This window comes from Rattus norvegicus, chromosome 4 (assembly GCF_036323735.1).
Source record: "Rattus norvegicus strain BN/NHsdMcwi chromosome 4, GRCr8, whole genome shotgun sequence".
Classification (NCBI taxonomy): domain Eukaryota; kingdom Metazoa; phylum Chordata; class Mammalia; order Rodentia; family Muridae; genus Rattus; species Rattus norvegicus.
The window spans coordinates 47240808-47255886 of NC_086022.1; the positions used below are offsets into that span (position 1 = coordinate 47240808).

Here is a 15079-nt window from a genome sequence, read left to right on the forward strand (position 1 = left end):
CGACCACAACATGAACTTGAATTTTCATGTTCTATACACCAGAAGACGATTGTGCCATAGGGTAAACCACTTAGCTTTTCTTTGTGTCTATGTTTTTCCACTCAACCAAATAGAACTCTTTATTTTCTTTTTGGAGCCCCCATCCCAAGAATCCACTAAATAATGTATAAGATTTGAAGGTGGTGCTGCTGAAGGGGACTAAGGAGAGTGTTTCCACTGAGAAGGGAAAATGGCCCATTGTTGAAGCATAGGGTCAGATTCTGATTCTAATTTATTCTCTTTGAACCTAATGTCAAATGCTCTTTGCTGTAAGATGTGGCTCTTAGGGCACTTCCTCCAGTTAAGCCTTCCCCCCATAAGGCTGGTATCATTTGGACTTCTAACTGACCCCTACCCCTACCCCTAACAGATCTAAGGATGTATTTTATAAGTTGAAAGAAAGCAGAGATGGGTTAAAGACCCAGGTCTGAGCTAACACACTGACAGCCAGCTCCAGTCATGGCAAGTCAGGATCTTCTGTGTGCTTCCAAGGCTGGCCTCAAACATGCAGGCTACGGTGATTATCCTGCTTCAGTCTCTAGAATAACACAGAAGGAAGGCATATTTCTGTACCCTTGGCTTTACTTAAGTTCTGAGAAATTCTGGTCTTCCTGATTGCCTAAACTCTATTGAGCAAACATTTATTGAATCCTTCCCCTGTAACAGGCTTTATACTTGCGGAAATCAAGGTGTAAACGCTTTGTAAGAAGCATTTGTGAGTGCACACATATATTTTCCAATACAGGTTTTATGCATATATGTACAGAAGCAACTACATGTGTATCTGTGCATATAGACAGATCGTGCAGGCAGTGCTAGTATGGCAATAGAATAAGTGTTGGGGGCCACTAATGAGTTAGGAAGGTCACCCTAAAACCCTAGAATTCCTTCTTGGAAATTAGGAAAAACCATACTTAAATCCAACCAAAGGAAAACGAGTTTCTCAAGGTCAGTTTACTTCACTGTTATAGCTGAAAGAATATGGATCAAAAGCCCGACTTTGATCTCTGTCTTTTCCTTATTTCTGCATTGAAATGACTAATGAAATCCAGGTGGCCTTCATGACCGTTACTTGTACTGCAGTCAGACACAGCACATGAGACTTGTGTTTGGATGGTACTGTTCTGCTCCCGCAGCTCAGCTGCAGGTCCATTTGTGAACTCAGCAGCACTTTCACTCAGTGCTCCCAGATGGAGAAGTTTTGGGTTCAGTAGAGAAGGAAGGAAGGAAGGTAAAGAGAGCCCTGAACTGGACAGGGCAGCTTGGCCCTTGAACTGTGCCAGCATAGGGTCGGCTGGTCTTAGGACCACTGTTGTAAACATGCTTTTTGACAAGAGACTGACAGTGCACGTGGAGCTCGAATTCACTCTCAGCTCCCTGCATTACACATAAGCTCAATAATGTTCTATTTGAAAGGAAAAATAACATTTCTATCTGTCTGTATAATGGGTAGGGTGACAGCTCGCTAATTTTCTCATGTCTCCAGCTGTATCCCTCTGTGGTTTTGTTGGTGCTCTCTCAGATGCTGCTGAGAGCCTCTGCCCTGTACAGCAATGAGCAGTTTGGTGTCTAGGAAGTAATTTTGACTGGGGTGGGCAGAAGACAGGCACGTGCCTTACACTGGACTGTACAGGACATTTTGGTGTACTCCTTAAGTAATTCAGGACCTTAGTTACACCTCTGAAGAAAGGCGCAGGCAGCATTCAGACAGGGAGGCTGCCATGAAGGGAAGAGTGGAGATACCACTCACATACCATTTCTTAAAAGTGCAAGTAGCCTAGGTTTTCTGCTCAGTTTTGAACCACATATCTGTACAGTTTTAATTTATCTAAACCATGTTTCTGAAAGACTTTTAGGAAGTGCATAGTCATTTGAAAATAGTATCTTCAAATCATCTATTTCTATTTGAACCACTAAATAAGTGGGTTCTTGGGATTTACACTGACAAAATCTCTGGACATTTGGTGAAAGCTTCAAAAGTCATGAAGTCAGTGCTGCCGCAGTGAGAGGGACAGGAGGCAGGAGGGAGCTGGCGAGGGCCGGGCACTGCCTCTTCTTCCCCATTCTTACCTCAGGCTTTGTTGGACCCCGCACAGCAGGGTGGGTGAAGGATAGAATTGCAAGTAGAAATTGTGTTTGCTTTTGTTTAGTGAAGCCAAATCTTAATATTATTTTTATGAACTTAATGTAAATGATATCTGACATGAGGAAAAGAAATCTTAAGGGTTCCACAAACATGCAGGGAGCATATCTCTATATATTTATAAATTGTGTATTAGCAAAATCTCCACCCTTTCGACAAAGATGAGAACCGATTAAATGAAAAAAAGGATTAAGTTGATGCATAAAGTTCTCTGTGCATGTGAATATGGAAGGAAAAAGTCTCACTTGAAGATGCCATTCAGTCGTTAGATTTCTATAGTCAAGCACTCTGAAGGGTGTGTGCTCCTATATTTCTCTTTAAACAAATTCTTTCCTGAAGTTCAAACTGACTTTCATTTTAAATGAAATTTACTTTTCAAAATTAGTAGCCATTATGAAAACTGTTTTTTCTTTTTGTGTATGAACCTGAATAGATTATAAAACAATGGCCTAGTTATACATGGAGAATAACACACAGAGACAGGGACAGAGAGAGAGGGGGGGGGAGAAGAAGAGGAGGAGGAGGAGGAGGAGGAGGAGGAGGAGGAGGAGGGATGCTTTCAGAGACACTATCATTTATTAAGAGGTGTATTGAAATTCTGCCATTCTGTAGCTTATGTGTAAAAATAGGTGTTCTCCAGAAACCATTTTAGTGAGTGGATGCTATAGGATCACTACAAGGTTCTTTCCTTTTCTTGTTTTGTTTTGTCCATTGTTTTGTGTTGCTCTCATTGTTTTGCAAGCCTGGTTCTGGTGGCACAGGTACTAGTTTCTTCTTCAACATCTTCGTGACTTAACAGCGCCTGAGACACAACTCTGCTGTCATCTGAGCTAACTGGCAAAAGTCAACTTTGTTTATGGGAAAGGTCTGATTGAAGTAGGGTGAACCTTCAATTATAAGAAGAGCTAAAGTCTGGGGTGTTTTTAATGTTTTAATCTGTTTAAGAGGTTTCTGTTACAAAAAGAAAATTTGTAACATTTTTACCTCAGCAAACTGCCAGCAAACTGGCTCTGTTCTAATCCCACGTTCATCGTGATTTATATTCTCCATGGTAATGTGCTATAACCTCACAGTGATACCACTGTGGTGTGGATTGACTGCATTCCAAGTGCTGGGAATCACATACATGCTGTTTTTACTTTTAAATAATATTCAGAGACCAGAATAAATACCATATGTGCTGTGATGCTGGTTACAATGGAACCTTGTCGTTTCTTGTGAGGGAGAATGTTCTTTGTCTCTGATTCTTATTTGAAATCAGTATGCAGAAGGCATACATGTACATTGACAGCATTTTTGTAAAGGTTTTGTTAATTACAGGGCTAAGGATGCAGAATGGTTCCCTAACGTGTAGCATTTAAAACTGTAAATGTTGTTGCTTGCTTACTGCCATCATCCCTCACAGACACATACAGGCCAGGATTGTTGTTAACTGACGTTCCCAGGGTAGTGTATGGCTTTTCTGTTCTGTATCTACAATATGCAGCCGTTAAAGGACATCTGTTGAAGAGAAATGAACTCCGTGAGCACTGCTCATAGGAGCAGTGAGACTGACATGCTGCTGACATTGGAACAGGGAGACTAGCACACTGGATAATGGGGATGGATGGATTGATTGGAAAGCCGTAATTCAGTGAAAGCCTAATGTCATCTGATGCCATAGACACAGAATTTAGGTGGCCTGACATCATCAAAATGTAGACGATCAATCTCTCCTAGTCATCCCCCCCACCATGATATTGAAAGATTTAAAAGGTTCATAAAGTGTAGAAATACCTCTCAAATCATGTGCTTTAAGTTTTTGTATTTGTCCATCCTGGTTGGAGTTCTAATCCACTTGGACATGTTTTTCAACTAGACACAGCAGAATGCCTTTCATATTTGTACAATCTGCAACAAGCTCCAACGAGCCAGTCCACGTTTAGTTCTGGGGAAAGCACTTCAATCCAGGTTTAAATTATTACCATTGGTTTGGCCTTATTGAATTAGTGCTTAAAACATTTTCATAATATTTTATACATGATGAAACCCTAGGCATTGATATTGATGGTTTCCCTGCCCTTCTGCACCTCTATCCCCACCCAGTTTTGCGAGCCCAGAATATATAGTGTGAGATTAATGTGTGAGTAATGCATCATAATGCACTCCTGACATTTTGTCTGGCACATGTCTCAGAGTTTGGGTAAGTCTTGTCTCTCTTAGAGCAGTGTGTTCCATAAGAAAAATGCTCATGAATTCTCCTTTGAGGTTGGGAAGTTAGGGGATAAATATATGCCTTTAGTGTGTTGTCTTTCCTTTGCAGCTTTCCGGATGATCCCATATCCTCTGGAGAAGGGGCACCTATTTTATCCATACCCAATCTGTACAGAGACAGCTGACCGGGAGCTACTTCCCTGTAAGTGTCATTCCCCTGCACCCTTCCTTTCACTCAGGGAGGGGGACATTGTGTGATAAGTGTGGATATTGTCCTTATTAACTTTCTCCTAACCCCTGGCCTTCTTTGATAGCATAGGTTCAGAAATGAATAATGTGGATGGGTTGGACTTCCTGCTTGTCCGAATCGTTCTACATTCTTCATAGGGAAAGATACCAAAGGCCTGAAATTTAGCAGAGGCATCATGTATGGATTGGTATGAGCATTCGGAGCCCTGACATAGTGTCTGCTCTGAAGGCTGGTTTATCACAGAAGGGTCTACTTAGGCTCTCCTGCAGGTCTGAGGCAGTCTGTACAGGCTGGGGTTTGAAAAGGAACTGCTGATGTCAGAAGAAGCTACAGTTGGGTCATGGGTGGGAGGGCAGGACCAGGCCACTGGTATCACTGCCAGAGGCAGGGCTCTGAGTGGAAAAGGGTGTGTGTTGTTCACGGTGATGCGATATCCCTGGCTAGACAGTTTCTGTGAACATCTCATGGGTTGCACATACTGAGTTGGTTGACATGTGCAGAGTACACATGCAGCCTAAGCACTGTCATAGAGTGGGAGGAAGACCCTACCCTCAAACACCTTAGGCCTTCACAGCCTAATGCTCATGTGGTAACATGTGGAATGGACTGTTTGGTTTACTGTAATATAACATTGTTTTGACAATCCAAGCTAAATAGCTGTTATCCAATCAGACTTGGTACAGGGATCATATCTGAGCTCTTCATGTGGCCCTGACTTGGGAAATTTTTCCCCCTCAGATGCTAATTCCCCTTTGGGTCTCTCCCCTACTCCCACCACTTCATCTTTCCTATCACCCTTTTTTCCTTTTCTAGCTCTGGTGATATAATATCTAATAGCTAAAGCATATATAAATATTTCCCCCAGAATAGTGTAACTTTGGAGAGCTGGTATATAATAAAATCTCAGACACCAGCATTACTGATGCAGTCATAAATCTTCACCACAGTGATACCTGGATACAGAAGTCATTGCTGCCATCAGGGCCTCTGGGAGAGCCTCCTGTTTCCATGCGAGGCAGCCCACCCTAGGGCTTGTTGTTTAAAGAGCTGGAAGAGTTCTGTGTTGTCCTCATGTCAGAGCTTCATTTTAAAGGCTTCTGTGCATCACATGACATTAGTTTGATTTCAGAAATCCCCATGTGGGCCCATCATTTCCCTTTCGATGCCCCTTCATGGAGATCCTTATTAAAGTTTCCATTTCCTGGTAGAAAGGCTGTTTTCTGAAAAGTATACTATGTTTTAAAATGTTTTAATCGAATCCAATTAAGTTTCTATGAGTATAGATTAGTTATTAGAACAATATTACACTTCTTAAAAGAAATGTTATAACCACACTTTCCATAAGCCTTGAAAAAGAAAAATGTGGCTCCGATGTACTGAAATGGATGTCATGATTCAACTGTGATATCACTTCAGAACCCCTTATGGTTGGATTCTGAGTGTGAGCTGTAAAGAGATTTAGCTGGTAGGAACACCACTCACATTTTGCTCATTAAAAGTATAATTACTGGCGCAGTGGGCCCTATATGCACTCAGCCAGGTTTGTCCCTCAGCAGGCTGATGTCCTCATGTGCAGGGAGGCAAGCTTGCATGCGCGCCAAGCCTCCTGACAGTTTCTCTTTGTTTTCAGCCCTGTGGATTAAGGCTCTGAGTAACAAAGCTTAATGAATACCTTACTGAAATCCCTAATGAAGGGTCTTTAAAGCTTGTATTTCGGTGGGGAATGGGCTTTGTAGATTCTAGTGGTTCCAGCAGTAGTCTTGTGGACCTGCAGTTTCACAGCCCCTTCTGTCAAGGTCTCACCAGCAGTCATTTGTCTCTGCACACACAGCCCATGCCCCCTGGCCAGCATCTCTTACCAGACCATAGTCACGGGCAGTCACGTGATATGTTGAGGAGAGTTCTTCATTACAGTTCGTAATGTTTTCATACCATAGCTCCTTTCGTTTTAATAAGAACCAGTGTTTAATGTTTAAATGCTATGAAGGATACCCTAAAGACTGTTGCTTCCCCTGCCCTCCTGATTGTTTTAAGTATAGTTATCATCAGGAGTTTCCTACAGTGGTGTCAGATAACCCCAGGAAGTTTGACCCTCGGCCCTGCAGGTTGAATAGGACTATATGTGAGTTCTTCAGTGAATGTCTATTGGGATAGCACCCATCACTGATATCCTTAGACTGTCAGGAAAAAAACCACAAGATTAACTCATATTGCCTTACTATAATGATTTAAAACTACAGTAAAATAAAAATAGGACAGTACTGCATGCACACATGTACACACACTTGATTTGGAAATTCCTATGGGAAATGTGTGTTGTAATTTGGATTGGGTTTTGCTGTTTTGTATTTGCTTTTGAGAAAGGAACACAAGAACTATGGTGCACATGAATGTGTGACACCCCCAGGCTAACCCTATAGTGTCTCTCCCTGAAGTACTGCAGGAGAACTTGGACTTGGTTGAAGCAGCCAGGTAGTAAAGATAGCAGAGGCAGGTGTGAGCTGGGGGATGCCCAGGATCCTGCCCATCTCATTGGTCAAGGGGTGCCAGACTCACTAGGGTGCTTTTCACTGGAGTTCTAATGGTTCCCTTCTGGTTTTCTCCTCAGCTTTCCATGAAGTCTCAGTTTACCCAAAGAAGGAACTTCCCTTCTTCATCCTCTTCACTGCTGGATTGTGTTCCTTCACAGCCATGCTGGCCCTCCTGACACATCAGTTTCCGGAACTTATGGGAGTCTTCGCAAAAGCTGTGAGTGTTGGCTGAGAGGGGGCCTTAGGCAATGGGCAGGTGGACAGAGAAAGCCAAGGGAACGAGCCAGAGGGTTCGGAGCTGTTTGCAGAAGTGGCCAAAAGCCTGAAGAGTATTTAGTTTTCATTATCATCAGAGCGAGTGATGGCTGGAGGGCCAAGTGAGAGTGCAGTGTTAGTGTATGCCCCCCTCCTTCCCCAAAGAGATCCTCAGCACCTTCCAGAGAGTGCACGAAGTCCAAAGGATGATCTGATTTAGGGAATCCTCTAAAATGAGAAATGGGCAGGGCGTGTCTATACTGAGTGGCACTTTCTAGTCCTTGGATGTTGTGAATCTTTCATTCATGATTTTTGTTTCCCAAGATTATTTATGTGATGTCCTTAATGGCTAAAACCCTTTGGCTGTTTGGGTAATGAACTGTGAGAATGTGAGAAAGCTTGTAGTGAAGTGAACCAAGGTGACATTTAGAAATAGGAAAATCCACACAGAGCCTTGTGAGAGGGTAGGAGACAGAACCCTAGAAGAAAGCAGAAGAAAGCATCAGCCCTGCTTGCTAAGAACCAGTTTCCCTGGAGAGACCTGATCATTTCTGTCAGACTCTGAGGGTGAATGTCCTAATTTTGCCACAGTGAACTGTCAGATAGAAGGAATAGAGAGAAAAGTATGCATTGCTTCCCGGCCTTCTGATTTCAAGATGCATGGATCAGCAAGGATGGTATGCCTCCATCCTTCTGCCTCTACCGTGGCCCTGCCAGGTCCTGAGTCAGTTCCTCAACCACAAATTCCCTGCTCTCTCAGGCCTCTCCCTGCCTTGTGGCTGCCCAGGTCAGCCTCCTAATGCTGTCTCACCTCTGTCTGGTATACAAACACAAGAAAAGAGCTATCTAAATTTCCATAAGCATGTCACTTCCCAGTTTTTATCCACTGGTTCCCAGTGATTTGGGGGCAAAACTCTCAGTCCTTTTGCTTGCTCTAAAGGAGCTTTTTTCTTGTAGTGACTCTTTGATGACCTTGATAGCCTCACACCTCACAGTTCTTACCCCAGTTTTCAGCCACAGTGAAGTGCTCACAATGCCCACATGCACCAGGCCTGTGCACCTCAGTGCCCTTACACATGCTGTTTGTTATGCATGGAATGCCTCATGGCCAGCACTCTGCTGTCTCCTAAAGACCTATTCTTGTGTAATACTGTACTCATTTCTCCGAAGTTGAGGGGCATGTCTCCATGTTCCCACAGAGTTCCATGAAGGCCAACATTAGCACGTATGATTGATGGGAAATTGTCTTTGCCCCATTAGAAAGCAAGTCTGTGCCTTCCTCATATCTGTGTTCCCAACACTGCACAGAGCCTGGATCACTGTAGGTTCTCAATAAATGATTGCTAAATGGATGAATAGCAATCTCTGCAGAAATAATAAACAGTATAAAAATCAGATACAGTTTACTGTTTCTCCCCTTCCCTTGTGATCATAAATCCTTCCAGGTGAAAGGGTCCTCAAATAAAGTACCTTCTACTGTGGCTGTGAAAGGACATCTGGGTATATCAAAGACACTGTTACACACTGTGAATACCACTGTGCATAGGCTCACTATGTTGTGCATGGGATTCCCATTTAATATGGTGCCCATTGCACCGATGGCCATTCGGAGCTTCATATTGTTCCACTCACAACACTTTCTTTCACTTCTACTTACACTCATTTCACACTCTGGGAGCTCACCAAAGAAATCTGCTTTCTCTCATAAATTCTCAGGACAGCTTCTCTCTACACAGGCCAACTTGAACTTCTAACTCTCTTCTTCCTTCCTTCGGGGAAATTAAGTTTTCTTATGTCTCCTACATATTTTCTCAAATCAGCATTACCAAATTGCTGCCCTGGATGCCTTTGGTCCCAGGGCCTGTGCTATCCACTGTCTCCTCCTCCGCAGCTAGCCTCTGAGGGGAAGGAGTTGGCACAGATTTGGGTATAATGCAGTTAAAATGTGTAGCAGGTCAAAAATGTAGTTCTGGAGCTAGATGTTTACTGTTCCCATTTTTCTGTTTCCCCTTCAACACTCATATAACATGTACAAAAGCATCTCCTTGTTCCAGTGTTCATTGTTAAGCTAGCAGATAACCATTGCTGGAGGTATGGGGTCTCAGAGATCCTTAGCCTCTATGTGCCAATAGTGCTTGTGGCCATACCAGCAAAATTCAGAACCTTGATGTTCACACCAGGAGTCTGTATTTTTAGCAGTGACCCCACAAGCCTTTGAGGGTGGGAGTTGAAGATTTTATGCCCTTGAAGGAGTCTGACTTCAGAAAAGGTAAACCTTTGAAAAGTCATTTGAGGTTATGGCATAGTCTGTCATAGTTATTCAAGTGGCAGCTGTCTAGAATTAGTACTTTCAGTCTGCCTGTGCCTTGGGACACCAAGGGAGCTTAGAGATTACTGATAACTGCCCTCCCTAGGGCCTATTGCCTACTTGACCCAGTGCAGCACAGGCATTAGAGTTTACAGTTGTTCCCTGGAGATTCAGGTCTGCAGTCACTGCCGAGAAGCACAGAACTGAATGGATGGTATCCAGCAAAGGGATCAGAAGGAGAGCAGATGGCAAATAGATTCCCTAGACATGCCACACAGCAGTCTCTTCAGAAAACTGGGCATTAAACACTGACTGTTCTCCTCACTTCTATTTCCAAAGCATTGGTCTTACATCTAGAATCAAATGACTGGATAAAATTGATTTGGCTTTGCAGTATTCCTACTCCCTACCATGGTGTGGTTGTGTGGTCAATTGCTCCTAATTTTAACAAGCATGCTTTTCAACCTCAACTCAGAGGATCAAAGCTGCCTTGCCCTTAATGGAGTTCTAGCACTGTCCGATCTGGAGAGGTTTAGGAAGAAAGGGAGGGAGATGGGTGGCGGCATGAAGAAGGCAGGGGGTCTCAGAAGGGCCCAGTGTATCCTCAGCAGACGCTTCATCTGCACCTCCCCACTCCATCAGACCTCTAAGAGCCCCTGCCCAACACCTGGGGGTTATCACAGCTGCCCCGTAGGCTGTCTGCAGCCATTTGCAGCCTGAGAAAGTGATTTTTTTCAGTCCTCTCCCGAGATAAGGCCCTGGGTGTGATGACTTTTAGTAGATGCAGAGAGATTGCACTGCCACCCCCCAGCTCCACAGCGTGGGAACTCTAGCATGTTTGTTCCCTAACACAGCCAGTCCCAGCACCCTTAGACAGTGAGTCACTGGAGAGGCGTGAGTAGAGAGGCTGAGACTGGCTGCCTACAATCTAATCTACCTCGATGACTTAGGACTAACTCTTCCTAGAATGTTTGGTTCTTAAGATAAGGCAGCTCATATAAGTAAGCTACCATACAGGCCCAGCTCTGCCCAGAATGTGGGAAGGTCAGCACTCTGACCCCTTCTGCTCTTGAGGGCCTGTCTTTCCTCCTCTGCTCTCACTCCTTTGAGACTGCACCCCCTAACTTCTGCCTCATCTTCATTTATAGGCCTGGAGTCTTTGAAGTCTGATATTGATTACAGTGGGATGTCAATTGTCTGCTTGCGACAGGGCACCTGGAACCTATTCAGATAAGCAAGAGGTTTCCACTGTGAACCCAGTGAGCTTCAAGCTGTGACCTTCCTCTCAGTGACAGTGTCTCAGGGAAAGGAGGATGAGGCAATTGAAGTGCCACTCTCTCCTTTTTTATGGGCTCAGTTACATTTTCTCACCAGTGGACACTAATTGAGTTATGGGGCACTTGGGTTAGAAATTCGACCATGTCTCTCTGCCCTCTGGACAGAGGTTTTGGACATTGAGAGAGATGAGTTGATCCAAGTTGCCTGGTTTTGCTCATTCAGATTTAACTCTTTGGGCAATAAATTTTCCTTTTAGTCTAGAAATGAAACTGCTGTTTCTCTTCAAGCATTATTAGATTTCTGGTCAAAGGTACTGGTGGTTTCTCATGCATCTAAAGGACCAGCTGAGTGTCCTAAGGCACCCAAGGAGCAAGGCATGCTCCTACAGACCTTCGTACCTCCTGACCAGAGCCACTCACCCTGGCTGGTGGTGACTGGAAGCTCGTAGTCACTTCAGAGCCTCTTTGCTATGTAGCTTCTTCCTTATAGGTAGGGATAGGGCGGAGGGATAGGGAAGGGTCCTAAGAAGGACAGTGGCCTGGGCGTGAGAGGGGACGCATCTCAACTGGGCTTCTGTAAGGAAATACATGAGGCTGTCCAGGGAGATGCTCAGACCTTCCTCAGTCACCCATTCAGGATATCAGGAAGAAAGAGTAGGTCATTACATACACTGGAGGAGTGGAATGTCATCTCCTCATGCAATCTCGGTGAGGAGAGCAGATGTAGTATAGCAAGGAAGACCACTGTATCTTGGCATGCAGTGGGGAAAAGGGGGAATTATGGGGTTCAGAATGAAGCTTCTGGTCTAAGTCAAGTTAATGTTCCCCAGAAACAAAAAACAAACAAGCAAAGCTGGTCTTTATTTTGTTATGTTATGACAGATTGTCTTCATGCTGCCCTCTGGTTGAGCGCCCCCATCCCCCATACCCACACTTTAGGGTGTGGAATTGTGCAGTCTTGAGAATGCTTTTCTCCCATGGCTCTGACTCAGGGCGTACATACTGAGTGGTTTCTCTCCTATGCCTTTACAACCCCCTGTGCCTTTCCAACTTCCCTCTTCCCAAATCTGCTCAGTACAGCCACCAACAATATCGCCTTGCTTATTGACCTGTGCTTTCCAGTGCCTGCTAGAGTCTCTGCTTTATCCCCACAGATGGATCCTCTTTACGGAACTGAGTACTGTACCCAAACACTGTCACCTTCGCAGCCTTGGTCATCTATCATTGTGTATCTGCCTCTTGCTGTGTACACCATAATTTTGTAAATGCAGTTTTATAGTGTTAGTAAGTTAGTGTAGTGTTAGTAAGATCCGTGTATTTGGTCCATACCTCCTTTTACACCCAGGTATTGGAAACCTTTCAGAGGCAGCCAGGCAGGGGTCATCCCTGGGCCCAGTGTTTCTACAATGCTTTGCAGCCTTCTTCATGATGGAACACGGCCCATTTCTAAACTGGGGAGGCTGGGATACTTCATCCTGGGGGTTCTCAACCTTCCTAATGCTGCAACCCTTGAATACAATTAATTCCTCATGTTGTGGTGACCCTCAACCATAAAATCACTTCTGTTGCTACTTTATAACTATAATTTTGCTACTATTATGAATCATAATGTAAATATCTGTGTTTTCTGAGAAGTCTTAGGCCAGATTCTGTGAAAGAATGATGCCACAGGTTGAGAAGTGCTGTTGTAGAGTACTCTCCCAAGTCCCAAGGATATTTTCAGAATATCAGAAACTACCATGAGCCTACCCACTGAGCCCCGACACCTGGGGCTGCCTGTTTCTCAACTGCAAATTCAGCCTGGCACTCAAGGCTTCCAGCCAGTCTGTACTGCCTATATTTCAGTGACACTGAGCTACTCACCATCTGGTTTCCTTGTCCATATTCTGACTATTAGTTAGGCCTAGAGTGTGTACTTCACACATATCTGCAACCCTGGTACTGACAGCACACCTCCTGACACGCCTTCCACCTATTGGGGTCTGTTTTCATTGTATCATTTTACAGAGTTTCTTGATCTTCTCAACACTTCTCTCTTCTACTCCAGCCTGGCTTCTCTCTCTTTTCTGAACACCCTGGGTGTCTACCCCAACTGCTTACCATGGCCTATGTGTATAACTTGACTCTGTCTACCTCTTATTGTCCTTGCTCCTTCTACCCCTTGGCAGCTTCAAGAGAGAAAGTTTTATCCTAGGGTCCCTTTTTCTCATGTAGTACTTAATTTGATGATGTAGCTACAATGTATGTTATCAGATTTCTTGGTATGTTCCATACACATTAAACACACAGACACACACATATATATATGCATTCACACACACACACACACACACACACACACACACACACACACACACACGCAGCATCCTGAGTCTTTGAATTTAGGACACCTGCTTTTCATACCTCTTATTTTGAAGATTCAAACTCAGAATATGGAGCAGTCAGAGTAATGCTGCAAGTTCACTGGCTCTACTGCCTACTAACTTTGTCTACACTCGGAACCGTGCTCCCACTCCTGAAGTTTATATTTACTCTTGAAGGAGTTATATGTGAAATCTTCGTTAGTTCTGGCTATGCTGTTCCATGGATAGGATTAGGGCAAAAGACAACACAATAAAGAACCAAGTGTTCAACCTTAGCAAGACAAGGCCTTGGTTCTCAGCAGACAGAAGACAGAGTCCTTGTCAATCCTGATCTCTTCCCTGAACAGACATCTCTTGTACAAGCTTCCCCCAATACCAGTTTGTGGATTGAAGTCAGTTGTTCTCAAGAACATCTTCAGAACAAATTTGAAATTATGATGAGTATCTGATAAAGCAAACTGTATTTCTTAAAAGACATATCGCTATTGCTCTGTACTCTGTACGGGTGAAAGGCAGAGAAGTATTTAGTAACCAATTAGAGAGAAGTCCCAGAGGTCCATTCAACAGCCCTTCCTGGAGGACAAGGCCTCCCAGGGTGCCAGCCTGCTGGGCTCTCCCCAGCTCCCTGACAGATGACACAAAACATGCTGCTTAGGCTGTGCTTGGGAGACACCAGGAAACCAAAGCAATCTGGCATTTCAAACTTGACTCTTTATATTCCCTTTCCATTTAAAGTAAGCTGTCGAGCCAGCTAGACAATCAAGTGGCCTAGGCTGTTACCATTGTGTAGCTCCTAGGTCCACTTGATACCTACCCATCATCCTCTCGGAAGATACTCATCTTCATGGTTGGGGGTAAACTGCTAGCATCTCAGGAACTGTGGCAGATGTCAGAGGGCTGAGGGAGGCTGTCAGCAGACACTTCCTTCTTATCTGTCATGCTGGGGGTGGGGCTGGAATGCATCTTCCACTTTCCCCCTCATTTCCTGTAAACATGAGAGGGGTGTGTGCTCGGGCCGTTCAGAGTGGAACGTCCTAAGACGCAGGCGTGCTCGGGAGGGTTGACCTTCGTCTGGGACAGGCTTTCTCCTGACCGCTGTTTTCTGATTTCCTTGCAGTTCCTCAGCACTTTGTTTGCCCCCTTGAACTTTGTTATGGAGAAAGTGGAAAGCATCCTCCCCTCCAGTTTGTGGCATCAGCTAACACGGATCTGAGGGAGCCTCCCATCCTTCTCTTTCCACACCATCCGCCATCTCTTCTGTGCCAACTTCTCATGGACCGCAAGAAAGCATGACTTTGAAAAAGGGAAACCATTCTGAGATTTTAAACTGTTCATGGACTATCAGTTCCTTATTAAAGGCTGGTTTTGTTGTACAAAATTTATTGATGTTCCGTTCTATTTTATTTTGCCTTCAAAACTGATCAAAAAGTAAAAAAAAGAAATAAATAAATAAACTTTTGTGTATTGCAACAACCTATGTCGTCTTCTATCTTTATTGTAACCATAAACATTCCAGTGTTTGCAATAAACTATTATGCTATTCTTCAAGGATATGGGGTCTGCTAAACCCACACTGATTTTCTCTGCTGGCAGAACTAGTTTCTCTGCAGAACCAATAGTCCATGATTTGGTGTCTTGAAAATTGGAGTCTCAGGGCTGAGAATACCGTTCAGTGGTGGAGTACTTACTTGCCTTGCATGGGGCCCTGGTTTCTGTGTGC

At 44.1% G+C, this 15079-nt stretch overlaps 1 protein-coding gene across 17 annotated transcripts in view; it reads left to right on the top strand.

The window, feature by feature from the left end:
- The window catches only part of ST7 (suppression of tumorigenicity 7), a 248072-nt gene extending 233240 nt beyond the window's left edge, over positions 1 to 14832 (top strand). For 14 of the 17 annotated variants that reach the window (XM_006236132.5, XM_039107264.2, XM_063285725.1 and 11 more), the window contains 3 exons: positions 4485 to 4577; positions 7234 to 7373; positions 14477 to 14832. In XM_006236132.5, the coding sequence (XP_006236194.1) occupies positions 4485 to 4577; positions 7234 to 7373; positions 14477 to 14572 (329 nt within the window). In that variant the 3' untranslated portion in view covers positions 14573 to 14832. Of the gene's footprint in view, positions 1 to 4484; positions 4578 to 7233; positions 7374 to 14476 lie in introns of those variants that run through there. The other 3 variants (XR_005503176.2, XR_010065617.1, NM_001004102.1) reach the window with 2 other exon arrangements.
- The last annotated feature ends 247 nt before the right edge of the window (positions 14833 to 15079 follow it).